The sequence below is a fragment of the Lichenostomus cassidix genome, chromosome 2 (genome assembly GCF_008360975.1).
Source record: "Lichenostomus cassidix isolate B80296 chromosome 2, HeHo_3.0, whole genome shotgun sequence".
In the NCBI taxonomy this organism is placed as follows: domain Eukaryota; kingdom Metazoa; phylum Chordata; class Aves; order Passeriformes; family Meliphagidae; genus Lichenostomus; species Lichenostomus cassidix.
Window position 1 is genome coordinate 119,526,393 of NC_139482.1, and position 27,815 is coordinate 119,554,207.

General features: G+C 34.1%; 1 protein-coding gene across 1 annotated transcript in view; it reads right to left on the minus strand.

Annotated features, from left to right (window-relative positions):
- Positions 1-722: 722 nt before the first annotated feature.
- TRPA1 (transient receptor potential cation channel subfamily A member 1) overlaps positions 723-27,815 on the minus strand; it is a 31,051-nt gene continuing 3,958 nt past the window's right edge. The window contains exons 4-27 of the mRNA XM_085053031.1: positions 26,067-26,174; positions 25,555-25,663; positions 25,081-25,226; positions 23,704-23,840; positions 21,388-21,436; positions 18,351-18,450; positions 17,328-17,428; positions 15,885-16,054; positions 15,632-15,796; positions 14,889-15,003; positions 13,472-13,638; positions 12,518-12,611; positions 11,821-11,880; positions 10,790-10,888; positions 10,153-10,223; positions 9,594-9,741; positions 8,910-8,999; positions 8,505-8,674; positions 6,012-6,141; positions 5,705-5,887; positions 4,717-4,785; positions 3,987-4,097; positions 3,386-3,483; positions 723-1,761 (exon numbers count right to left, since the gene is read on the minus strand). Of these exons, the coding sequence (XP_084909157.1) occupies positions 1,530-1,761; positions 3,386-3,483; positions 3,987-4,097; positions 4,717-4,785; positions 5,705-5,887; positions 6,012-6,141; positions 8,505-8,674; positions 8,910-8,999; positions 9,594-9,741; positions 10,153-10,223; positions 10,790-10,888; positions 11,821-11,880; positions 12,518-12,611; positions 13,472-13,638; positions 14,889-15,003; positions 15,632-15,796; positions 15,885-16,054; positions 17,328-17,428; positions 18,351-18,450; positions 21,388-21,436; positions 23,704-23,840; positions 25,081-25,226; positions 25,555-25,663; positions 26,067-26,174 (2,922 nt within the window). The 3' untranslated portion in view covers positions 723-1,529. The remainder of the gene's footprint in view (positions 1,762-3,385; positions 3,484-3,986; positions 4,098-4,716; positions 4,786-5,704; positions 5,888-6,011; positions 6,142-8,504; positions 8,675-8,909; positions 9,000-9,593; positions 9,742-10,152; positions 10,224-10,789; positions 10,889-11,820; positions 11,881-12,517; positions 12,612-13,471; positions 13,639-14,888; positions 15,004-15,631; positions 15,797-15,884; positions 16,055-17,327; positions 17,429-18,350; positions 18,451-21,387; positions 21,437-23,703; positions 23,841-25,080; positions 25,227-25,554; positions 25,664-26,066; positions 26,175-27,815) is intronic.

The following is a 27,815-nucleotide window of genomic DNA, read 5'->3' on the forward strand; positions in this document are numbered from 1 at the left end:
ACACTTAGGTCCAATTGACTTACCCAAAAATGCTATCACTCACTGCCATCTAGTGTTAATGGCACAGACTGTCAGGAATTTCAAATTACATTTTTCAAGTTCTGCCCTATCCTGACAACCTGGGCATTATTCTTTCCACGCACAGAGGGAGCTGCAGATGCACAACAATGCAGAAAACCCAAACAGTTTATTCACAGGAACAGATCTGACTTCAGGGGCCACAGCAAAATTTTAGAGATTACAGCTATATTTTTACTTTTTCTGCTCCGACTCTGCTTACATATCCTCTCCCTGTTTCACTGTGTCACACCAGGCTTGGCCCTGGAGCAGAGCTGCTCCTCTGGCAGCCTCCTCATTGCTCTATTTTGCCTGTCAAGGATTTAAAGTATCAAAGCTGAGATAGAGCAGTTGGGTGAGAAAGAATTTTGCCTACTGAACATCCATGGTAATTTTAAGGCACAAGTTGCACTAATTTACCGTGCATCTTCCAGTGTTTTCTGAAGACTGCATAAGTTCTGTACAGTGTGAATTACCCTCTGGTGACTACCTCTTAAATAAACAGGAATCATAATTTGGTTTTATGAGAAGAATTAATGTATACTAAGTTCTTAAAGAAAATGTCTGAATTCAAAAGCAGACCACAGAGCCTTGCTATCATATATAGTCATAACTGGTTTATTACCACTGGTTTTGAAACAAATGTATTCAGGTACTTACACACATTTTTATTAATGTTTATTTTTAAATTTAATATATTACCATATATTACATAATGCACTGAATATTCAGTAAATGAATAAAACCAAAGTGCAGATTAAAGTAGCAAGATCAGTTTTAGGTTATCAGGAAGGCCAAAATCGCATTAGCAGTGAAAGGGCAGCAAGCTGTAAATGACTAACATTAAACATGTGACTCTATCATTGCTATATGCATGCTAGTACAAATGATCCCTCTGTGAATTGCTCATACTCATCTGGAAAAGAAAATAGTTCTTCTCTTCCCTTACAACTTCATGATCCTTTTTTTCCTACTTTTCAGGCCTGATCCTGCAGTCCCTACTCAGCAAAACTTCCAGCGCTTAGTTTTGTACTTTTTCTGCAAGCTACTTAAAACCCATGGGCTCTCTCCAAACATCTGAATACTAAATGACTAGAATGTAATTTCTAAAAATTTAGAAATTCTAAAAATATTCGTAACAGAAAATAATGTAATTACATACAGACCTAAGTGTACTAGGGCCAAATCCAGGAACAGATCAAGACAGAAGCCTTGGGAACTGCCAGGAGAGCAAGGTTGGCATCTGTTGAGTTAGGCACTTTCCTGATTAGCCAGTCACTTTTAGGATCACAGTTTTGGATGTAGACATCTCCAGTCTCCTTAAATACTGTTTTGAGCACCTGCATCCTGGTTTTGGATCTGGCCTTTTTTTATACTTGAGTACATGATATATCACATTCACATTATGCAAAGACAATAAGTGACCCCAAAGTAGAACGAAATTATAATACAACATGATATCACAGCCAAGTCTAGAAGAAGCTATTGTTCTTTTCTGTGCTTGGGTTAGGCACGTTTGTTTTAACAGCTTTCAACACTGTATCCCATTTACTGTTCTTGTGCTCTAACTGCCTTTTCCTAAATTTGTGCTGAAATAAATCATTGCTGTCTTCATCTTCAGCCTCTGACACTATCTCCATTTTTTGGATAATCAATTTAATGAGATCATGCTGCTTTTCCAACAATGTTGATATATCTTTGAGCCTAAAAAGCAAACAAACAAACAAATATGCATCAGGCTTTGTCATTTGATTTCAGAGGACATTTAAATTATTAAAATTATAGATGTAAAAACTGACAGTACTTAACTTCACCCTTCTGACAGTGCTTAACCCTCCTGCTAACAGACTATTATCTAGAACATATTTAATTCTTCAAGCTGAAGTACTTTTCCATGTTACAGGAAATAGGATTAAAGAATCCATGGTTCTTGTGAAAAGTAACTTACTATGTAGTTAAAGTAGAAGCAACTCCACTCTCAAAACAAAGTTATTGACAGTTCTATCAACAGGTTTTCCTACTGACCTATTTTCCTGTCTGGCAAGAAAAAGGCCTGAGTTGCAATGGCAATTAAGCAAACACAAACATTTAGTGAAATTCACAACTACTTTTACAGCATATTAAAAATAGTGATGAGGCACTTACTGATCTTTTTCAAAGTGCCATCCAAAGTGCAATTGATGCAAATAAGTAGTTAAGTTAGCATCACACATACAGAACACAGTATCTATTATCTTTAAAGAAACAATGAAAGAAAAGGGAAATATGTCTAGGAACTGTCTTTATAAAACTACCAAACAGGTGTTTTGCAAATCTGCTTTTCAGAATGTCTAGACTCACAAAATTACAACATGAAATCTAGTGTGACTGAAAAGGTTCTGTGTGAAGAACAGTTGGGGGCTTTAGATATAGCTGGGGTTTTTGTCGGTTTTTTTGGTTTCTTTGGTTGGTTGGTTGGTTGGTTTTGGTTTTTTTGTTTGTTTTTTAACAAAAAACGGTAATACATCTTCAAAGAAGTGAAAATCATAAAAATTAAAATACAAAGCAAAAGAGAACGCCACCCCCAACCAAAACCCCAAAATATATACACCCAGCACTGACTGACACTAGCTCCTGTAGTAACTGAACTCTGTTTTGAACTCTGATAATAAAAATATACTGGCAACAGTAGATTTGTTGCAGTAAGAGTTTTCAGTCAATATTTTCAGACCAGTAAATATGACTTTCCGTAATGATACGGCCACAAGTTATCCTACTGCAAAGATTTTAATAAAATTATAGTTTTCTTCCTTCTCTATAGGAAAAAAAAACCAACCAAGAAAGAGCCTGTTTTATTAGATATTGATGTACTATGCATATGAAGAAAGAGTTGCTAAAGTCCATTATTTGCCTGTATCTGTATGGTGTGGTGTCACCTTCCTTCAATTCTTGGTGAGTTTTTCATGCAAAAAAAAAAAAAAATACTCAATCTGAGTCTGTGCAAGAAGACAAAAATTTTTGGGGAAAAAGTTTGAATCTGATTTGCCATCAGACCAGTAGAAAATCAGTAACAGATTTTGTATACTTGCAAACCAATTGGAATTACATTTCCTGGGAGTTCCCAATAACCCTTGAAAACCTCCATATGCAAACATCAAAAATGAAAATGTGCTTTCCCCATTACTTCAGTTTACTTTAATGAGCAACAAGCTGTGCTGGTTTAGGCTGGAAACACAGACTTTTACTTTTTAGGTACAGCAGGGAGCTTTAGAATGCTTTTTTAAATACGAGTATGTCTGTAATATTGGCTCTACTTATTTTTACATCAGTAAAATATCACAAAAAATACCTGTATTTCTGCTTCAGAACTTCCAGTTCTAATGTTGTATCAGGGCTCTGGGCATAGGTAGTAGAGTCCTCACACCCAAAGCAATATTGGAACACACTCTAAACAAAAAATGGAACAAAACTGAAATAGATCCTATAGTCTGACAATAGATTAAAAATGTAAATTATAAGTTTTCACACAGCGTTAACATTGAAAAGACTTTCTGTTATGATGTTATTTTTTATATATATTAAAACACTTGTTTTGCAAAATTTGTTTTATAAGAAAATTCAGTCTATAAACCACAGCTGAAATGTGAAGTAAACAAATAAAAGAAGAAAAGCCCAAAAAGAAAAATTCTTCTTTTCATCCGAACATCTTTTGTAGCTTGTCTCACTTAATAAAATTATAGTTCAGTGAGTATTCAAACACTAATTTTATCTGAATAAAGCTGCACTCAAACAGCTTTATAATTTTCATTACCTTAGTCAAGGTCTAATCACAATTCCTTAGATATCAGTTAACGATTGAGTCTCATTAACACAGTGTCCTTAGCAATGTGTGTACAAAGTCAATCCTATCCTCTTTTGGTAAGAATTCTGACTAATATTCAGTATCTTACCATAAATCCACAGTATCTTGGCCTGTTGGGATATACAGTGATTGATTCCTGGTCCACCCGACTTAAGAACCAAAATGGCAGCTTCTTCTCTAGGTTGGTGTGAAGGTTAACCTAAATGTAGTTTTGCATTTAGAATGAGATATGCTGTCTTAAGATAAATACACATTATAGGTAAAAAATAATCATCATGCCATTATATTGAAATCACTAATACTAGTCTCCACTGCAGTGATTTAATATTTGAACAGTCCAGCCCAGACACTAAAACTACACAGTCATACCAGTATTGAGTATCTTAGCAGAATTAATTACTCCACATAGATGTGCACTCTTTTAACTAATGACAATTTAGTATAGCAGAATGAATTTGGTGTCCTTTTGATTTTTGTGTACCTACTCTCCACTGCATAAGTTCTCTCCTAAAAGACAACTCTGCAAATTCAAGCATTGAAGTTATTGATTTTGAGATTCTGGTATTGGAACAACTCAGTATTGATTGAACTGATAGTTGACAAATTCTTAAAAGTGCATTTGCTTGTACACTTCCTTGGCAATGACACACATGAGTGAAAATGATATTCAGAATAAGATGCTATGTTCACCAATTTGCTTTACCAAGATCCTAAGATGTTAGCTAGGAATGTGATGACAAATCAGCTAATTATCTAAATGGTGTTCCAGTAATGATGTGTACTTCCAATATTTAATGTTTCCATGTTATGTTACTCACCTGCATTGCAATCCTTTTGAGTGCAGCATACTTTTGTACTTCAGCAATATCCCCAACAGCCAAACCAATCTAGTAAAAACAAGAAAGATTTAATTATCTATTTTTTCATAGTCTGTGATTTCAATTGTATTTATCATTCATATTTAAATAAAATAATCATTCTAGAGTTAAATTCTTTTTTTACTTGAATTTGAAAACTTTTTTTTTGTATATTTGGAAAACATGTATCAGTAGATGTAGACAGTGTTTTTACTGACAACACTCTGTTTGTAAGGCACTAAAGAGCTTCTTTGGTCAAGAACAACATCCCTTCTTTTTTGATTCACCATTAGTGCTGTATTGTTAAGAAACCTGTTGATCTCTTGATTGAGTAGGGTCACTGCAGCAATAAACAACTTTAAAAAACATGAGCTGTTCGATTTTTATTGTTCAGCTCATATGAAAACATAATTTCCTAAAAAAAAAAAAATGTTCAAGGGAACATGGCTGAAGATACATTACATACTTTACCCCTTCCTCACCATTATCATGTTTTCTGATTCTTTATGTTCAGGTCAGGCTTGTTAGTCAGTTCTAACACTATTTCTGATTGCTGTTTTGTGTGCAATGAAGATTTGACATTGGGCTTTTTTTTTAATAATTATTGTTAGTGCTAGGTTATTATACAACAAGGGATTAAACAAAAATCATTGTTTCCCAATTTTCTTTATCAAGACCTCAGAATAAGACATTGCAGCTCCAATTCAAATTCCATCACCGTAACTACCTAAAGAATACAAAATAATTCTGCAGGAGCGAGCTGTGGGAAAATACTCAGAACAGTAAACTGGACGGAAAACAAGGCCAGAGAATGGTGACATTTCAATTGTTACTGAAAATATTTGTTAAATAATGAATGGCTGTCACTTAATGAAGTAATTCTGTATGCTAGAACTCTCTATATACTCGTGTATAACCACTCTTGTACATTAGTAAGTAGCTTACTTACTAGCAAGTTCATAAGAAGGATTGGAATAAGCAAGGTAAATATAATGAGAACTGTGTAACTCAGGAATGGATATGGCAATTCATTGCTTAGTAAAGGATCAAGGAATGCATCATGGTAATTAATGTCTCCCAGCATCATTGCAAATGTCTTCATTACGGAAAGCAGAGGTGTGCTGTATGTTTGCTGCAAAAAGAAATATAAAAACAAAGAAAAACCCAGCTGATGAAGTTTGCAAATAAAGTATTGAGATGCTTTAGTCAAAGACAGTATTTATAAGATAAAAACTGAACTATGTTATTCAACTAACCTGTGAACCCAAAAGGACAAAGAAACTCAGCCCAAAGGCCAATATCAGGAAAAAGAAAACCACAGCAATCCGAATCAAAGTCCTCAAAATTTCCCAGAACATCACAACATAGATTCCATAGTTCTCAAACCTAGGCAGTAAATAAACAAAAAAGATATAGAATCAGTCATAGAATCATTTAGTTTGTAAAATACTTTTAAGGTAATCAACTCCATCCATTAATCTAGAACTGCCAAGTCCACCCTTAAACCACTAAAACTGAAGTTAGAGTCCCTTGCAGTTATTTATGTAAGGCAGTAAGTAATGCTGATTTTCATCTGTGAAAAGAGACACTACCTCTCTGAGAAATTCTGTGATGGCAACAAACCTGTTGTATTTTCACAACCAAAAGAGTACAAGTGATTCTACTTACAGCAAGCTTAAACTGCATAATCGTACATTTTAATGCATGAGAACAATTTTCAAGATAGCATTTTTCATGGATAACATTTATTCTCTCCACAGGCATGAGCAGTACAATATTGTACCAGTGTTGCATGTAGAACAACAACATTAGCAAATTATCCAACTTTTTTCCTGCTTCTCAAAGCAAATTAGCAACCAGAACAATGGACAACTGGCACCATAGTTCATGAAGCAGCCACATGCCTGATTTAAAAGATTTCACTTTTTACAAGATGTGAAACAAACCACATATATGTCGTTTTAGAGTAATACAAAGTATGAAAAACAAACAAAAAGAAACACATAGCTCAGGAAGAGAAGGCAAATTGTATAATTTTAAGACACCTATTGTGGTAAGATAGGAAAAGGCTGTGGGCAACCTAGACCTTAATAAGCTACAGCTGTGCCCCTAAACAAGTGAGATAAATAACTTTGTTAGAAGTGGAGAATGCAAACGTGTATGACTGATTAGAAAAAGCACTGTGGATAATTTGCTAACTAGCTGTAATGTAGTAAGAAACACCTGATATGCATGTGAAGCAAGGGTATAAAAAGGTGTACCAGGAACTAGTAAGGAGCTGATGCCTGCCACCCTGGTGAGTGTCAGCTGTGAGCCTGCTGTCAACCTGTATTTACAACAAAAGTCTGTGACCTGGCAAGCCTCTTCCATTCTTGGCTAACATAACAATTAAATCTCAGAACAGGCAAAGCAGGTAAAATTACTTTTTCTTTCAAACCTGATCTGGGGAATTTATGTCCTCTGTCAAATCCAGGGACCAGAGAATTTTCATGCTACTACAGTAGCAACTGTGAAAATCCCTCCACATGATTTTTCACTTTGAAACACTGTGCAAGACCAAAAAGGTCAAGCTGGAAATAAAGCAAACCTGATCTCTTACTTATTGGACATTAATTAGGTGAAATTCAAGCGAAATCAATGGAACTACAGGTTGCTTTGGGAAAAAACAGCCTGAATGAGTTTAAAAAATCATGTGTAGAGTTCTACTGCTACACACTTAAAAAAATAGTTAGGCCAGGAAGGCATTTGATCCAGCCGCAAAAGAAAGCTTGTGCAATCATCTGTTTACTTTTTACTGCTTCAGTTCAACCCTCATTTTGCCCAGAGCAGACAGGACACGCCCATTCATTAGTCATCAGAGGTCAGACACTGGGAGCACAAGGTTTGCAGCACAGGCAAGTCCATAAAGGTGCTCTCTTTGACATTAACTCTGTTTACAAACCATGTCCTTAAACATCCCTACTACAGTAAAACAACCCTGAAATTAATCAGCAAATGTGTTTGTCTGTCTGCAAGACTTCATGGGGGTGATTAGTGCATATATACAATAAGAATTGGAAGGAGGCTTATGCAGTGTTATCACACGCAGTCCTGCTCAAGCACAAATGTGTTTAATTTATTAGTCTTAAGCACTACATGCACATTATTTTTTTCCTCCACCCAGCTCCCCTGCAGTTCATAACTCTTGGACGCTATTGTACCACTGACACCATTTAAGATAACTAAGGGCAATAAACAGACATGATGTCAACTGAAGAAATAGTATCATCCATTGTACTTCTTTTACAGGATACCACGGTGTAAAAATGTGCCAATGTGCCAATTAATATGTAAAATGATAAAAAAATTTACCTTCTACCAGGTATTACTCATAAAACCTGACTGTCTTATGCCGCTCATAATTCATAGCCTTCTGGGTTCTTTTAAAGTCAAAGTCTATACAGCGTAATGAAAGATGACTTTTAAAAGATACAGGCATGGCTTTGGTTAATTAAAATTAAAATAAATATTGTTATTTCTATATTTGCTATAACATATTCGGTGATGCTTTACATGAAAACTCTAAAAATGACTTTACAGTTCAACAGAGATTAAAAAATTTGGACAGTCTTAATCTGGAAAGTTGTATAGTTTGGAAAAAATAGAAATACAAAATGGGCATTGTCAAACTTGATCAGTCACAGTTTAGGATATGTAAAATATCTGAAAATATTAAAATATGTTATTGAAAAGCCTATAAAAAAATTTACCGTTGAAGATAAAGCAAGAAGTTCATCCAAGACAAGTATACAGCAATTGCTCCACATTCCCACTGCAAATGAGCTGGTGTATTAATAAATAAAGAAGACACAAAAATTATGCTTGTAGTATAAATGGTCCAGTCCAGTAGATTGGAGTAATCCAACAAATATTTCAATTTCTAGGATTTAAGAGAGACAGGTTAATATTTACAAGTCGTCCATCATTAAAGCACTGACTTCAGTACACCAATTTAAATTCTCTTCTTAGGTTTATTCTTTATATACATATATAAATTAAAATGTATAATTTGGAATTCCCCTTCTAATCAAGAAAAAAATCAGATTAATTTCAGTATCACACAAACTGCCATGCAAGTACACTGTCTGAATAATGTTATTTCTCTATGTACTTACCTGTTGAATCAGCTGAAATATTTCTTTGCAGATGCCCAGTAAACTCATAATTAAAACTAAACACATACACACCCTTGTGAAGTAAGAGTCCTGAAACAAAAATCAAAGCAAAAAAGAATTAGAAATTATTAAAGTTCATTTCAGCTCTACCTATTACCTATACACTATATGGCCAAGTTAAGTAACCGTTAGCTTGTGTCATACAAACTTATTACAATCTAAGTTCTGTTTTACTGATATTTATTGTGAAATCCATGTACTGGGTTGGGCTGTATGTGTGATTCTCATGATTTTTTCATATATCAGGATATCTTCATGAACCTTTTATATCCCTTGAGTTGATTTTGTTTCATATTTCTGCTAGCACATCCTTTTTGAGTTCCTGGTTCAGTACTATGTCTTTCCTCTCATGTGAAGTGTTTTCCTTCAATATTAACCAAATATTCACTTCAGGGAACAAACTGAAGCAACCACATACCAAATGTAAATTTTTCAGATAGGATTAAAAATAAGAAAGGAGAACTGAAAATTATCTACAGAGGTTGCTGATGAATGTTTAGAAATATACACCTCAATTCTTTTCCTTAGAGTTGTTGGATCATAAATAAATCTAGAAGTTATGTAAATAATCATTCCTTTTTGCTATAAAAATCCTAAACATATTGTGACTACTAGTAGAAGTACCTCATATTCTAATGGTCTTGCTTCATAGAGCTCTGTGCCATTCAAAGGTCTTCCTGGTTGTATGTGAGTGACCAGAAGAGTCAGTGGGATGAGACCAAGAGAATATATGCCTAAATTCATGAGATGTGCTCGAAACCCATAGGCCATCCTTGAAAGTAAGAATGTTAAAGTTACAACACTTTACAAACTTAGAAGAGCATACAATCAATTGTAACAGCCAACAATGTCTTCAAGATGAGGAAATAAACGTCCCGTTGTGATGAATGTGTTCATCATTTGTGTGGTCAAAAGTATATTTGTCATTCTGAAATACTGTTATTTTCCTTTTTAACTTTGCAATCTTATTACATATTTTTGCAATAAAGAGGAAGCAAAGACAGTAGTTGTCTTTGTTGTAAATATCAAAAAATCTTTACTAAATGCTAAGTTACATTTTATGGAAAAGACATTTTCCTCAGCAACACTATAAATAGGTACATTTTAATAAACAACTTTCAGGCACAATAATCTTTATCTTGATATGCACTATTATATTTGATGTACATTAAAATAGACCAACCATTTCATAAGCAAATATTCTTTACACACAGGATGACTGAGCAGCTCCATGCGATTGTGGCGTACCATGGCCTACAAAACATGAATAAAGAAGGACCAAACTTAATTCATCTAGGTAAGCAAAGTGGCTAGGCACCTTTTTTATCTGAATATTACCCTAATGAAAAGTAAAATGTGTGTATGATATTGCAAACCTCTTTTGATTAAGCACTCTGACCCAAACCCATCACTATCCTGCCCTCTCTGCCTGCTAAGGCATTCAGCTTCTCTGCTATGGCTCTGTTAGTCTATTTCAAGCTTCAAAAAATTGTACAGACTATTTTCAACCATACCTCTGAGACCACGCTTTTACATTTAATGAGAAAATATTTATTTATTTATTTGTTATTAGGCAGTATAACAACTAATTGCCAACAGGAATCTCAAAAAGTAAGCATATTAAGCCAGAAAGTTTGGTATATAAACATTTCCTGACAAAGAATGAGAGGACAGATTGGCCCACCATTCATTTCAATATACTTTAAATATATAGAGTTATGGGCTTTGGAGAAGACATATTATGATGAAAAATTCAAACCTCTCGATTTTATCTAAACCAAGACAGAAGGCAATGATGTCAGAGTAAAACTAGAACTTACATTTAAAGTGGTAAGTGGTTCATAGAAAATATCTTCACCCTCCTTTAGTTTCTTGTTAAGTGTCAAGGGACACTGAAGATATCTGAAGTTATATTCAACCTATATAACACACATACACCAAAATTTAAATGTAATGCTAATTATTATCCCAGATTACGTTCTTGATACAGAAAAGGCTATCCTTTAGAGAAAATAAAGCATATTGTGTCAAAGTAGTCAGAACTACAATGTATATTCATTGTTAGCTGAAAACATGCCAGCAAGGTACACACTTGTGGCTGCAAGATGTTTAAACAAACAGCTATTTTGAATTATAAAACAAAAAGGGCACATTTCTTGCTAAAATGTTACTATTAGAAAAGGTCATTTTCATAATTGTAATTTGTTTTAGTGCCAACTTTAAAGAAAAGTTTGTCTTTAAAAGTTATATGGCTTTGATAACATAATATAAAGAAAATGCACAGTAGCAAAAAATTTGCAAGTTTTCTGTTACTGATGTGGACACAATCCAATATAATCATTGATAAGGTGGTTTTCAATATTGTTACAAAGATAACATTACTGTAGAGCATTCATGCCTCCCTAGCATTGTTAAAAGCAATCTACTCCTTAAGATTTTGAACAAGCATTTACAAAAAAAAGAAACATGTTGAACTCTAAATTACTGATGACAATTGCACTACTTATTATAAGCATACTTTTGGTATGCATAAATAGATATTATGTGTCTTCTCTCACTGCTATTTTGAAATACCCATAACCTTTGATAGGCAGCTTGACTGCAAAAAATAACACAGCAAAGATACAGTTTATAGACTGCAGTTTAATGTCACTCTTATTAAAATGCATAAGCATGAAGATTATAGAAACTGATAAAGCCATTTACAGTCCAGAGGATAAAGTAAGATCTGTCACCTGTTGTTCTGTGTTAAGATCTGATATTCATCTACAAGTGTATCTTACATATTTGAAATTGGCAGACATTAAAATATATGTATTGGTTACTTTCCCAGACTTTTGCATTTACTTACATAGAAGTCTCGACTTGTCTTCTCCTCTGAAGACTCAATTATGCAGTTGTCCAACACCAGCTATGCAGATGAACAGAAAAGTAAATTAAGGTGATAGAGACAATGTTCAAAAGAAGGAATGTGTTTGGACCATGAGAAAGTGACTGTCAAATACAACAATCATCTAATGGAAGTGATGATCCAGTCAGATTTCATGATGTACATTTTGAAGATGTAAAACTCCACAGTTTAGATGTAGGAGTTAAATATAAACTATGCAGTTTACAAGGCTACATGCTAGTTTACAGGTATGAAGTGTGAGTTGTTCATGAATGAATACATAACAAGTCACTTGCTATTTTAATAAAAAGAAATTCTTTTGTGTCATTTAGCAGTTAACTGAGAGAGTGAAAATATCTCAAACGGTTTTGAACCCAATTCACTTATGACTTTTATTACATTTAAATGTCTTTTTATATTACTTTTGTACTCTTATAACTCCATGGATCTCAGGAAGCTAAGAACTCTTCTAATACTGAAGAACTTAAACTGGACAAACTGAAATTATCACAAAAATACAATTAAATAATTTTGTGAATTTATATTTTTTCTATTTTATAATAATATGTATTAGTGATGATAGCAATAAGAAAAATCAATGCAACATAACTAAGGTTATTTTGTGCAGTCGTTTCTTTAATATGTGCAGAAAACTTACTTTAAACGAATCAGGAAGATACTCAACCATTTCCAGCAAAGGACACTTATTGGCACTGGAATAGTGAGAGAAAGTCACAACAGCTTCTTCCCATCTGCAAAAAATTATTTAAGATAATGGAAAATTATTTAATTGCTTCTGTTTTAAATTAACTACTTTTAGTTTATTTGAGTTTTATTTAAGATATTGAAAATCATTACATATAACAATTTTATGCACTATTAAATGGAAACTAAGCTGTTTGGGGAGTAACTGAGTAATATTCTGGATGCTTCTGTAGAATGATTCATGTTAAATTCTGTTATCAATTAAACAGAAATGTTTCAACTATGCTATGACCTCCAAAAAATATGAAACTGGAATGAATTCTGGAATCTTGGGTTGCAAAATTAGGTAAGTAATAATAAATACAGTAAAATTCTGTCAGTATTTCTGTAATTCTTACCAAAAGATGTAATCATTAGGCAATGGTGCAACACTTTATTCCTAAAGTGGGGTTTCACTATACTGTAATATAAAATACTCTAAAGTGCAGTGGAAATGCCACATTTTAAAATATTTTAACATTTAAAACCATGATTTTAAATTAAATCTCTTTAATTATTTCAGTTGTATTCACATTTTAATTAAAATTATCTAGACATTGAAGCATTATGTGAAAGGTCAAAATTATTTCTGATGGCTTCTACATGTTTGGGGCTTTTTACACAGAATCCAAATACTGTGTAATTTCAATTTAATCTGAAAACAACATGCCAGGTATCTAATGGTCATTACAATTATGACATTTTTTATTTTTGCTCATTAGAATAGAACAGAACCTCTGGATATTTTAAACTAAGTACTCAGTTTTACTTACTAAACTACAGATTTTCAGAACTTAATCTCATTTAAGAAAACTAAACCAAAACACATTGGAAAATAAATTCAAAAAGCATTTTCTGTATACCTTACCTTTTGTGTAAGATGACAGCAGACACTACGTCTTTTCTCCTATTGTGTATTGCTTCATGGAAAAAAGAAGCTACTGCTTTGTTGAAAAGAATTTTCGCACCATAGTCAAGAAGTAACCTCACTGCTTTTGCATGTCCTTCTCGTGCAGCCAAGTGCAAAGCTGTGTTCTGTGCAGACAAGCAGTACAGCAGTATGTGAGTAACTTAAAAAAAGTTCAGTGCTTTCCCACATTGAAAAGCCACATTCTTTTCTCAGCTGCAAGTCTCGAATGCTTTTACTAGCAACATAAAACATTAGAATATTGTCAGAGATTCTGATAGATTACAGAATTCCAATAGAGAGACTACAAGTTCTTTATGTCTACATCTACAGTAGGGCAAAAGCTGAAGAGGAAACTCACTGTAGGTAAGAAAAGCCAATTCATTAATGACTTTTAGTTTTGTAATTAATGAACTGCAAGTCACAAATAGGTAAAAATGATGGTATCTATAGACACAGAACACCTGCATGTGATAATGAGGAAGAGAAGTATCCAATTATATCCAGATGTGTTCATACAAACAAATTTTTAAGAAAATATGAGGGCACTGTTTTATAAGTGGAATTCTTTTTTCTTTGGTATTTTCATAAAAGTAAGGGAATTAGTGGTTTAGGAATCAAGTTACACCGAAACTGATTTTTGAGAGCCTTCTGAATGCACCCAGATTTTTCCAAGGGAAATTAAGGACTAACAATCGGCTTCTCATAAATTTACAGTCAAGATTTTTTTCTAATCTACTAATTCTAAATGTTTTCAACATCAGTTCTTAGAGAAATTAGCAGCAGCTTCTGTGTTGGAAATTGAATAGCTCTTTAAAATTATCACTCTCAGCTTCTGATGGGCCAGGTTTGTACAAGAGGTCTTCAGTCCAAGAAAGGGATTCAGCCTTGATTTAATACACGCTGCAATTGCCCAGACTTCAGAGCAAGATAGATGCTGGTTTTGTTGGACATCATTGTGCAGCAGATTTGAAACAATATGTTAATGAGCTATTGCTGATACCAGATTTTTAAAAATCTGTGTAAATTCTTTAAATTTATATTACCAATGTTTCTACTACATTGCAAAAATATTTTTGCATTGTATAGGGGGCAAGAGGAACACGTCTAATACACTCAGTATTTAATGTTTTCTATTAGGCTATTTGCATCTTTTTTATCTCTCACATAAAATAATTGGATGACAATTTAGGCAATCATATATTTATTCAAGAAATGAACTTTCAACAGTGGTGAAATATAACAGCACTGAGTCTGCCACAGGAAATGAACTATTACACATGTAAAGCACAGTGGAAAACTACTAATAGCCTATTAGTGACATTTGGTCTAGAAGTCATAGCAGACAAGAAACAAATAATATTATGGGAACACATACCCCTTCTTCATCCACTCTGTCAGTACACTTCACGTTAGTATCCAAAATGATCTGCATGGTGCGAGTGTATCCTCCGAAGGCAGCATGGTGCAGGGCTGTCCAGCCTTTATAATCACTTCCATGTAATGGGATAAAATTAGCAAATATAAATAAAAAGCTTTTTATAAATTTAAAGTAAATGTGAATGCCTGCTCCTTTGACTCAGACCTCTTTTCTTTGGTATGACTGCTGCAGAGATGTCCATACCTACTGTCAACTACTATGTGATGATCAATGCACCATTCAGAGGTAAAAGGTACAACTCAATGAAAGTACTTAGGTCTCTCTCTTTTCATCTCTCTTTGTGAGACCTGAGGATCTTTGACATGAAAGCAGGACTTACAATGCAAGGCAGAAAGCCTGTGAGCCATCAGTCCTAAGAAACCCTACTCAAGCCTGAGAGTGAAGCTAAAATGGTTGTAATATTTCCAAACCAACATTTTTTTTAATGAAAACATTAAATATTCTTCTCAATTGGATTTAGAGAAACCTCTGTTGTCTTAGAATTAGAAGCCTTGGCTCTACAGTTAGCCATTAATCTGTTTTGCAAATATTTTATAACCATGCTGTTATACAGTATGTTTGTATTTGCATATATTAAGATATATACATTATTTATATTGCATTAAATTACAAGCAGATGGACATAAAACATAGGGGGATAGTTCTTTTTTGGCTTAATGAATGAAAATCTGTATACTTACCACAGGAAAAGAGCCCCTCTCTTCAGAAGAAACTGAACTACCTTCTCATGACCATTCTGGGCTGCCAGGTGAAGGGGAGTCATTCCCTTCTTGTCACCTTCATTCAGAAGTCTGGTGTCTTTCATATCTCTTATAAGTCGCTGACACGTGTTGATGCGCCCATAGCTTTGCAAGATACACATGGAAATTAATGTCAAAAATACAGGAATGAAAACCACAGCATGGATTCCATTGCCTAGACTGTGCTACTAACCTGGCAGCAAAGTGTAGTGGTGACTTCTTGTCCCTGCTCTTAGAGTAGATGGAAACATTGAGGCTGAGTAAATTATTTACAGAGAGGGCCACACCTTGTCTGCATGCATAATGCAATGGAGTGCATCCTTCGTTATCTTCATCCACTACGAGATTTTTAATATGTTCCATCTGTTATCCCCCAAGAAATACCCAAAAACAGAAGCACAGAATTACATCTTATGCTCCACAGCTTCTAATAGCTTACAGTAGCATTCATACCTTAAAGCAGTATCTAAAAATAAAAAATAAACTTCAGTAAAAGTAAATTTAGGAACAATGAGCACTTTTTAATCTGCTGATTTGTGGGTCACCATTTTTACAAAAAACTACTCGTCAGAGAACACAAGAGTTTGCCATTCTGCATCCTTACTGCAACCCATCCACAGCACAATACAGAAAATTCTTCACTGCTGCCATTCCAACAACCTTCTCACTGCTGACAGCAGAAGTACTAAACATAAAGTTAGTCTTATAGTCTATATTCGGTAGCAAAACCTCTGACTCTCAAAACCCAGTAGTTCACTGGTTTACAGCCTAAATTTATTTCCCCTTTCTGTTTTTCATCTTCATTTCCCCATTTTCCTCTGTACCTTGTCTAACACTATCCTATAACCTTTCTTAAAGCAACTAAAAAGTCTTCCCACAGTCCAATCCACTCATTTGTCTGAATTATTAATATGATCACTACTCAGAAAGTCAGTGCAGAAAACTGACAGTTGTTATCTCCCTGTTGTAAAACTCATTCACTACATTGGCTAAAAAGGGAGGTTAAATCCATTCTGAATTTGTAATCAAAGGTGTTCACAGATTTCAGCACATGTTGTAAGATGAGTTATATTTGATTCACATTTAAAAGGTTATTTCTGGAGTTCTGGAGGCTATCAGCTTAACTTTTTCAAGCAATCTTGGCCTCTATCAATATGAGTGCTTCATTTCAACATAGCCAAATACAAATTTATGTTTGAAATTCTTTTAAAAATCAAATCCAAGACTTCATTATGGTCCAGTCCACAGAAAGCTCCTGCAGAATATGCTGCAAAAGAGATCTTGACCAATTATGAGCATGTCTCCTAGATTTACAGCATGCAAGCTAGGAAAAAGAAGTGAAAAGTTCTATATTTTATTGCCTACCTCTTGAGCTATTCAATCCCCCAACAGCAAAATAATTTATGGGATTATGTTATTCCTTTGCCTGGCAATAAGAAAACTGTATTATTGGCTTTGAAATGTTTTCATGAGAGGTATGTGATATGTACCTCTTCAAACCATTTTTTGTGACACTGGGCTACTTAACAAGTACCACCAATGTTTGCAAACATACCAAAATAAAATGGTAGTTGCTTTCTTCTTTATGTTTTCTTAGTAAGGGTAACACAAAGACATAAATTGATGCTTACTGTACCTGCAGATATTTCTCATTCAGATGCTGTAATCCTCCAGGCTGCAATACAGTCAGATGCAAGAAATTCCGACCAAGATGATCTTTTAATGATACATTTGCTCCTAAATAAATATGGAAATAAACACCAGCAACTTCAAAACTGCTGGTTCTCGGCACTACATAATGATATTTAAGGCAAAGGAAGGAATATTGAACAAATATGTTTATAAATCTATAAAATTTGATAAAATAGATTTCATAAATCTATAAAATATTCTTTCAAGTAAGCCATGCAGCATATAATTTTGCTTCCCAACAAAATCACCTCTTCTGACATTCAGCTTTCATCATAATCTTGTGTGTTGCATTTTGCATTTCATTGCAGACCTAAGATTTATATGGGGCCCTTATATTCCAAGACACAAATCAAGAGCAAATTTAAGGTGCAGATAATCACCTCTTCTAATCTTTAAAGTTGTAACCTTATTTCAGTTTCAAAACTTACTGTAAGGCTTTCTAACAAAATCAGTCATACTATTAACAAAAGGAAATACAGTAATAATCATTAACTTGCACCAAAATGCAGCAAGTAAGAGATACAGATCAAACATTTTCAAGGTGACTGTGATTTTAAAAAAAACACAGATAAGGCCTGAACTGTAGGCTTTAACATTGAAAGATTGGTTTCTAGTACAAAATATGACTCTGTATAAGTGGTGTATTTATTCTGCAAACAATTTATTTTGTGAGCTGCTAAGGAGTGCAGGGATGATTGCCAGTGCCATCTCCACCTTGAGAGGCATGACATATGGCATACACATTCTCCTACAGCCTGTTCACTCTGTGCTAAAAGGGGTGAAATCATCACACCAATTCTTCCTTTCTTTCAGGGGACACCAGCAGTGTGCAGCTGTTTAGCTCAGCTGCTCCTGGACTAGGTGCTGAAGTAGAGAATTCAAATTGAGAGGAAAATTGGATGCACAGTTTTAACATGTATGAAACCTGCTCAAAGGAAGTGTATAGGATATTTATATTCCTTTTTACCTTTTGCGAGTAGTAAATTCACAATTTTCCATGAGGCACAAGAAGTGGCCAGCAGAAGTGGGGATCGACCTTCTATGTCAACACTATCAATATTAGCTCCCTGCAAAAAAGAATTCCAAATTTAAGGATGAATAATGAATAAATGAAACTTTTAAATTGTGTTGCCCCTTATAAGCATAGCAGATATACAGGCATTCTTAGTAACTCCAGATGCTCCAGATAAGTAGTTTCACATTACATAAATTGATAAATAAATACATCATGTCTCAATAAAACTACTAGGTTTTCTAATCATCAGCCACAGTCCAGTCATCTATATATGAAGTTTCAGATGCCAAAATAATAGTGGCTTACCTCTAGGTGTAGTGAACTTACAGCTTTTGCTAGAGAACCTTTCCATGCATTTAAATTCTCAAAATAAAATTCTAACTTGAAAATACCAGGATTGACACTACAGAAAAATGCAAAAATTGTAGCCCTTTGAATGATGTGGTCTTACCTATCAAACAAGTTCCAGAACAAGTTCTTTCCAAACCTCTACACTGTATGAACACGATTCAAGAAGTAATGCATCCAGCAATTACTATAATTCAATCTGCATAGCTCAATCTATATTAATTTTTTATTCTTCAGCATAAGCATTATGAACCAAGTCAATTTTGATGCCAAAGTAGCTGTATCAACAGTGGGCATATTTTTATTCTGTTTTGTCTACTTTTGCACTAGACACATATTGCCAGGACAGTATGGTCACTATAGTCACAATATCACTGTGGTCATATCAGCAAAGTTACTACTATGAGCATAAACATTTTTATCTAAAAAATCCCACCAAGGGAGCAGGAAGATACAAGCAAATGAACCAATGAGATGTATGTATTTTTTATGATGGTTTAGGTATCATTTCTTCTAGATCCTGAGTTGCGAGTCAAACTTGATGAGCTGGACAAAGTACACAAAAAAATCTATTTAATTACAGATAATATCCAAAGATGATTGGAAAAAAAAATCAATGGGAGCTTTTCCATTAACTTGAGTCATCTTTGGGTCCAGACTTAATTTGAGAGAAAATTAATCACAGTCCTGAGCAATATTTACTTTCTAGGATGGTAACACCTGTAATGTAGTAATAAGAACCACTTAATAAATTTACAGTGATTACCATGGAAAACAGGAAGCTTCCAATGTATGTTGATTAAATATTCCAGAGTAATACATGCAGGACCTTTTCCCCAGTTACCTTTCTACAAGACAACCTCTTAAAAATGTTCTTTTCCATCAAGAAACAGACCTTTTTAATGCAAGTGTCTCATTTATTTCAATGAATACAGGGTAGCAATTTCCAGTTCCTTATGTAATAATCACCTTCCCTCCAGCTAACGAAATTGTTCAGCTTTCAGTAAAATGAATTTGGCAGCATTTATAATTGTTTATCCCAGTAAGAAGTAGTCTATATATTGCCGCATATATTTGCCTCATTTACGATACAGCTGAATTAAGAGTTTGTAAAATAGTTTCGGAATGCCATTTACTTTCCCATTTCTGTTGCCCCGAATGCATTAACATAAATGAATTAAACAGATATCAATATAAAAACAAACATGCCAATTTTGTAAATATCAATTAGAATTTATACCAATTTAGTATTTCAGTTTTGTTTTAGTGAAGATGAAAGGGGAAAAGGTCTGAAAAAAAGAAGAAAATGTGCAAAATTACGGCTTATTAACTTTGATTAAAATGTGAATGGTTAATGCATAAAATAAGTAGATGTTCTTTAGTAATGCCAGAAAGCCATTCTGAACTGGAATTTGCTAGTCCTTTCAAGAAGCAATATTGCTGCACCTCCTGGCAAAACTTAGTTATCTTGCCAGGAGTCCAAGGGAAGAGCCAGCACAGGCTGTACATGCAACATTGCACTGACTCCAGCTGACATATTTTGATCCATTCCCACACAGGGCAAACTAAAACTGTCCTAAAGCATCAAAACTGATATAGTTTATATGGAGAGCCAAATAAAACCTCACCATGCCTTCCATGGAAGAGGCCAAAGTAGTCAAATGGCACTCAAGGAATGGAAGTTTGTTCTTAACAAATGCAGTGTTAATGATATTTATGATCTAATATTTTGTGCACAAAAGCCTCCACATGCAAAAATTGTACCTGTATTTCTCAGGTAATAAGTTTTGTTCACAAGTGGTTTTGTCAGACAAGTTTAAGTAGTCAAACCTCATAGTTTCACATTTCAATCAAAAATAAGCACAACATCTAGTTCTAACTAAATCAAACCCCTAAAGAGAGTTTCTGAGAAAAGCAAAACTGCATACAGCAGACAATTTCTCTTAGTATAATTGCCATGAAATAAAGTAAAAGCCCTAAACACAAATAAAACAAAAAAGAAGTCTGATGATTTCTGAAAATGTCCTCAGCTGAGTGGGGCACTAAATGATTATATGAACCTTGGTTTAATTGGCACAAATGGACATTGGGACCACAGCCAGTAGCATCCCTGATTACATCTCTTCTCTTCGTCCTTCATAATTATTCAGTGAAGAAATACAACCAAACCACACAGAATAAAAATAGTTCTAGATCATGCACAGACTTTGGTATTGGCTATGTGGTCTTGCAGGAATCATATGTACATTCTTTAAAGAAAGGATTTATTTCTGGGGGGAAAAAATCAGATTAAATTCAATTCATGTTTAGCATTTATTTTATATCTCATGTCTGAAAAGTGTAGTATGACGAGACCACTTCACCATTTTTGGTAAAAGATGCTTATGAGACTTTTCTGAGTAACTAAAATAGAATTAAAAATGTAGGATTTCATCCTCTGTAGCTGTTGGATGCTATTATGGATCCACAACTACTGTTGTACTGTAACTCTCAATTATACATTATGAAATGTATATATTTTTTTCTCTATCTAAATAGCCTATACCTGAGAACACATCTGACTTCATGAATTTCTCTATGAAGACCAGTAACAATAGATAGCAATAATCTCTCTAAACATGCTGGTTGATTAAATATTTACCATTGAAATCAAATACTCCGCCAGTTCATAATGATCAAACAGGGCTGTTCTGTGGAGAAAAATGCAAAAATACAGTAACATTAGAAAGGAAAAAGTTTCAAGACAAAGGGTAGCATTCTTCTCCATTTGCTGCATTTTCTAATATTTTCAAATAAATCAATTTTAAAATAAAGAGACAGAGATATATCCTTATTACATAATTAAATTTAATAGATTACTTTTATTTTTCTCATGGAGTTCTCTTTTCAAACTAAGTTCAGTCAACATACTGGAAACTCACTGTAGGAATAAAAGACCTCATTGGGAGGTAAGCAGGCATTTTACCACCGATTTTCAAGAGAACCACTGATTTCATATGTCAGATCTTTCAGTGTACCACACAAGTTCAATACAGAACTCCATAAATTTCAGATGCAGTTTGTTCCAAGTATGCCTGGAGTCTCAAATTCATTTCATTATTCAAAAATAATTTGGTTGTATTTTGTGCAATAATGCTAGTATGAGGTTAAAATGGCAATGGCTAAATATAGATTCTGACAGTGGCAGGCAAGTTCTACTTGAAAAAATATGAACAAACTAATTGCTATAAATGGGCATTTGGAGTATAGTCAGTAGCATTAATAAAATACACAGATAAAAAGTTGTAGTCATTTACCAAAAATATTTTAAAGCTGCCTATACACTTGGAAACATCTCAGGTTTTATTCTAGAGTAAGACATTGAATTATAAATTACATGACAAAAATGGTCAAAGCATGAAAGTACAGCACAGTAAATAAACACAGATAAAATGTTTTCACAAGTCTGTGAAATACTTTGACTCAATAAGCAAGGCAGGACAGTTCCAAGGTTGTACTGTATCTCAAATGATAACAGTTGCCTTAGCATTATAAGAGGTAATAATAACATTGGGTGTACTATAGTTAGAACTGATTACTCAAAAGACGGATTTTAAAAATCAAGTCATGGTTCCAAATATGTAGAGATGCCTCCATTATCTATAGCAGACCCTTCCAGCCACACATTAACACTGAATGCTTCACCAACACTCAAATAAATTCCAGGGTGACTGGAGAGAAAGCAAAGTCATTTTATGAAATATTTAGATGGAAACAACAGTAGGAACACGAAAGGATCAAGTCCTACCTGTGCTTTACTACTACCTTGCTTCTCAACAAGTTAATGTTCTTATTCAGTTTATTTAAATTCTGAGATATTTGGGTGACTTTCTACCTTTGTGATGATTCTTGATAATGTAATTTTTTCCTGTTTCACAGACACAGGGACTAAAATATTGCTGTCCTTTTTACCAAGCTTTTTTCAAGGACAATAATTTTCATGGATAAGGCAGCCAGTTATCTATTAAGCAGTACATGTGACTGAATAATTTATTTTGCCATTCTGTCATCACTTTGTCTTCAATCATGTTCTTCCATGGTAACATTTCCAACTGTACCCAAACATTATCTTAGCTTTACAACACACTCTTTTAATGTCTTCAGTTATCTTTGAATCATTCCACTTTCCACTGTGTCCAAAGAACAATCATCTCCACTGCTTCTGACATTCTACCAGTTAATTCATACTGCAAAAGTTCTTGTAGAGTAATTCTGTCACATAATTATCATTAAATGCAGTGAAACCTGTCTTTCTTGAAAAAAATATGTACATGGGGAAATATATTATATTCCATAGAGTTGGGAGCCAGCATGTTTTACTAAACACCTTTCTGCTACAAAAGACTGAGGAAGCTTCTCCACAGTCTAGTGCTCTGGTTTTCAGTGGAGTGTGAAAGACTAGAATGCCTGAGGATAGTTGCATACAAAAACACCATCTGCAACTTTGAAGTCACAGGGAAGTGTACAAACATCTCCTTGTAGCAGATCAGGTATGAGATAAGGGTTCTTTAAAAATAAAAGAAAATATTCTTTTAAACAGTTTACATTATTTTCCACTCATTTTCTGGAGAGTGTCAAACCATTAGATAAGAGCACATTTCTTCCACATCATCATCAGGTGTTAACAGTTCCATAAAGTTATTCACCTACTATTTTAGTGGTGTCATTTTCAATGCAAACTGTTAGTGACCATTCCTTGACGTGGTTCCAAGGTAGCTGGAACTATTTTGATTTTGGTATCAGCACCAAAATATTTAACACTCTGACCAAAATTTTTGTTCTTTCATACTGCAGTAAAACCACCTCCCATACCATGGAGAAGTTCCAAATCATATAGAAGGGTGTTCCAAATCTGAGGAATAGCTAAGAATATCACTGCTCACAATTTGTAGTGAAGTCTGGCACAGCAGCTTCCTACCTGTGAAGCAATGTTTCCTTATTCCCATCCACAGCATCAATAATGGATTCCTCACCAGCATAGGAGGACATCATTAGCTTTACAATCTCAGTTGCTCCTTGAGTGGCGGCAAAATGAAGTGCTGTGCATTTTTCATTCTATAAATGGGAAAATAAGAAAAAATATAAATATTTAAATTGCAGAAACCTAGCTTCCAATCTATTAAACACACTAGAGAACTAGCCCAAGATTCATAATTCCTAAATGCCTAAATTTCTATGCAAGTAATGAAGCTTCAATCTATAACTGAAGTAGTAGAATTCTAAAGACATTGTCAAAACCATAAAAGACTAGAGATAGTTTTAAAGAATTACTACAAAGCTTCTTGTCATTCTATACCAAGTCCCTAAGATATGAGATAATTATACTCTTAACAATCTTTTGTAGTTTAATTAGAAAATTAAAAGATGCAATGCCTTTTAATGCAAGAGATGAAGCAAATGAAAGCTACAGAAAACCATATCTAGGCCAGTAAAAACAAATAAGCAAACAAATGGGCTTATGTAATACAGACAATTTATAATTTTAAAATGTCATTTACTTCCTTAAATGGCATCTTCCTTAGAAGTTATCTAATATGGTATAAAACTATTATAAACTAGACAGTCATAAAAAAATTAAGCAATATATAGATGATTAGAACAATATTTGTAAAAACCGGATTTCATTTAACTAGATGGGACAACCCAGCTTTGATATACACCTGAAGGTCTTGACTTTCTCATTTTTAGAGCAGGAATCTTTCAGTGAATACATTGGAATGGGCTTTTCCACAGTGTCAGAAGCATTCTCCAAACAGTCTTGCCCATTAGAAATTCAGAAGTAGAATCACCTCATTCAAAAGCTGTGTTCAAAGAATCAAATCAGTAAAAGAAGTCAAAACTCTCCTTAGCTTTGCTCTTATGTGTTGATTCCATCCTTGCAAACATTTTGATTAATGGTGGATATTTTTAAAATTGTTTATTCATGAATGAAGCTGGGCACAGACCCTTACACCTGCATTGCTACACCAGGGTAACAGCAGTAGTATCATTTGTGTTTGCTTACAAAGATACTGTAAAAGCCAAGGTAAGGCTGAGCATGAACAAGAATGATCAGAACGGGTCAGACTGAAGATGCCACTTCAGAGAAGGGATGACCCTATGTAACTTGTGTAAAAAAACTTCACATATTGCCAGATTTGAACCGGAGACTTGCTTTCATTTGCTGCTCACTCTGCTTTGCATTGGAAGAGACAATGAGCAATGATTATCTGCTCACCTTTTTTTCATACCACTCAGAGATTTACAGATACCTAGGTTTTACCAAAATTACATTTCGCTCCGCACTGAGTTTTACCTGTTTTAGATCAATTTGGGCTCCAAATTCAATGCACATTTTAATCATTTCGAGGTCCCCACTTTGAACTGCCAAATGAAGTGGACTGCACTTTCCATTATTGGTAAAATTGATATGGGTTTTAGCAGAGTGACCCAATTCTTCACCTGAGAGATGAAAATAAACGGATATTTTAAAAGTGAGAATGAGATAACACAAAATATAAAGGCTTTCAAAAGAAGCATATTAAATGTAGAATAATATTCTCTCCTCTCAAAATATGAACCTGTCACATCTATCATTAAACAATGGATGAACATACATTTAAGGAAGCAGCTAGTTTGCTGCTGCAATTATACAAAAGTCATCAGCATAAACTGAGGAAGTTCAATAACTTCTTGTAAGTTCAAACGCAACTACAATTGCTTGTTTTCACAGGTATTAGAGAACTAAAGCAGAAAATTGGTACTCACTGCTTGCGAACATTGTATTTACCTTTTTTCAAAAGAATTTCCATACATGTTTTTGCACCTGAAAATGCTGCTGCATGGATAGGCATACATCCTGTTTTGTTTGGTTTACATATTTTCCCTCCATTTTCAATCTGAAAAATAATGTCTCAATACAGCTTAATGACATACATAAAAATCTGACAAATGAGCATACTTTTACAGATACTGGGTAGCTGTCTCCTTTTTTTAATGTTGCATATGTATTATGAAGTTTATATACAAGTATCTTTTGCATCTTATAGCCATATAATGCATGTGCTTCATTCTGTCTTCTCATGACCTTCAGAATAAATTTTTTCCTTAAGTTTGCCACTCAGATAGATATAAATATACCCTCTTAAAAGATTAAAGTTTCTTAATAATCCATGCAAAGCAACTTGAACACTAGGTCTATGATTAACCTTCCTGCATTGAGCAAAGACAGAGCACAGAAACAGAGTTACACTGCATCAAGGCAGAGAATCACCTCAAGAGATGATGGATATTTATACCTACCAGGAGTGTCAGTGCTTCAGGATTGTCCTTGTAACATGCCACAATTATAGGTGTATTCCCTGCTTCACCTTCCAAGTTAACATCCGTACTGCTGTGTTGGACTAAAATCTACATGTTTAAGGAAACATTCAGTCAATCATGTGCCAAACATAGCAAAAGTCTATTCCATTATTTTTGTTGTTTACAACCCATAGAACCCTTGCAGCTTACTCATTTTGCATGCCAAAAGCCTGCAGTGCATAGGCAGAGGATGGACAAAATACAGGAGAATGCAAAAATGTGCTGGTGGAAAATGCAGATATGAACAGATATGAAGTACAATTCTTTCCAGCAGACAGCCAGGTAAACTAAGTTAAACTCTGTGCGTAGCTGCAAAGTAGTTTAAAGTCTGATTTTAAAATTTCTTATTAATGGGAGAAAGTATTTCTTGTGGCACATTGCAGATAAGGATTTTCAACTGAAGTTTTCAACAGAAAATTCCCTGGCAGTGGCAATGTTGCCGAATCTGCTCAGTTAGGAATCTGCTCAATTGGACAGTAAGTGGGAGACGGGCTTGATGAAAACTGGGACCTTCCATCCTGCAATCCTGCTCCAGTCTCTATGTTAACAGCTGACCCTGAACTACCAGTATCAAGTATCTCTATGACTGCTTCCAGCATTTTTTGAGAAGCAAAGGATATGGAAATGACAACGACCATATCACATTGCATATTTATTCCCCCAGCTACATATTTATTCAATCGTCTTTCAGTAATTCCAGCTATTTATTTTTTCTGTACTAGAGGAACTGGTACATTTTAATCACTCTCAGGCAACTTGGCAATAAAAATGAAGGGAGAATTAGCTTGAATAAACAACAGAGTGGGGAAAAAAAAAGAGGACAGATTTAGTCAAGAACTGAAGCACAGAAGCTGATACAAAGCCCCTTGTAGAAATATCATTGATTTCAGATTTCATTGTTCTTAATTCATATTAAATACAGATTTTGTAAAAGATTTGAGGTCACTAAAACATTTCTAATACAGATAATGTGTTTCTTTCTATTGTTTGGATGAACTAGAAAAAGAGACAAATTTAAAGAGAAAAGCAAGTGTTGCAATTTTAAGGTTGAATTAATCTAAAAAATTTAAGAACTTTACAAATTCTAAAATTCTATCCCTATGCTGCATGTGAAGTGAAAATATTTTCATTGCACTTAGACAAATGGTTAAAAAATTATGCTGCTTAAAATCTCAATGCTGTTGCTATTTTACAAGGTTCAATGTGGACACCTTAGTAATTTCTTCACAATATGTTTTGGTGATTTTAATTGCAGATTTAATGCTGCTACTATTCAATTGATTATTAGAATTTTGGTTTTAAGAACTGTGCTTTCTGATTAGTTTTAATCTGTTTTTTATTTTTAAAATACACTAGTTTCAAGAAAGCGTTGATATTTCTATGACATCCTATACATTTGGAGATAAAATATCAGAGCATTGTAATTTGAAATAACACATGCCTAAATGAAGTTTCAGTGCTAAAAAGAACCCTTTTAAAGAAAGTTCCTTGTGTTTGGAAACTTGAAAAGTATTTTCTGTTAAGCATAATGACTCCTATCATAGCACAAATGCCAGTATTTCTATAAATCAGTAAGTTACTTTTTACTGGCAGTGCTAAGAGAATGCTAACATTTCTATAGGCATCATGTTACACATCCTGCTGGCTAAAGAAAACACATGAGGAGATACGGGATATATCAACAAGCCC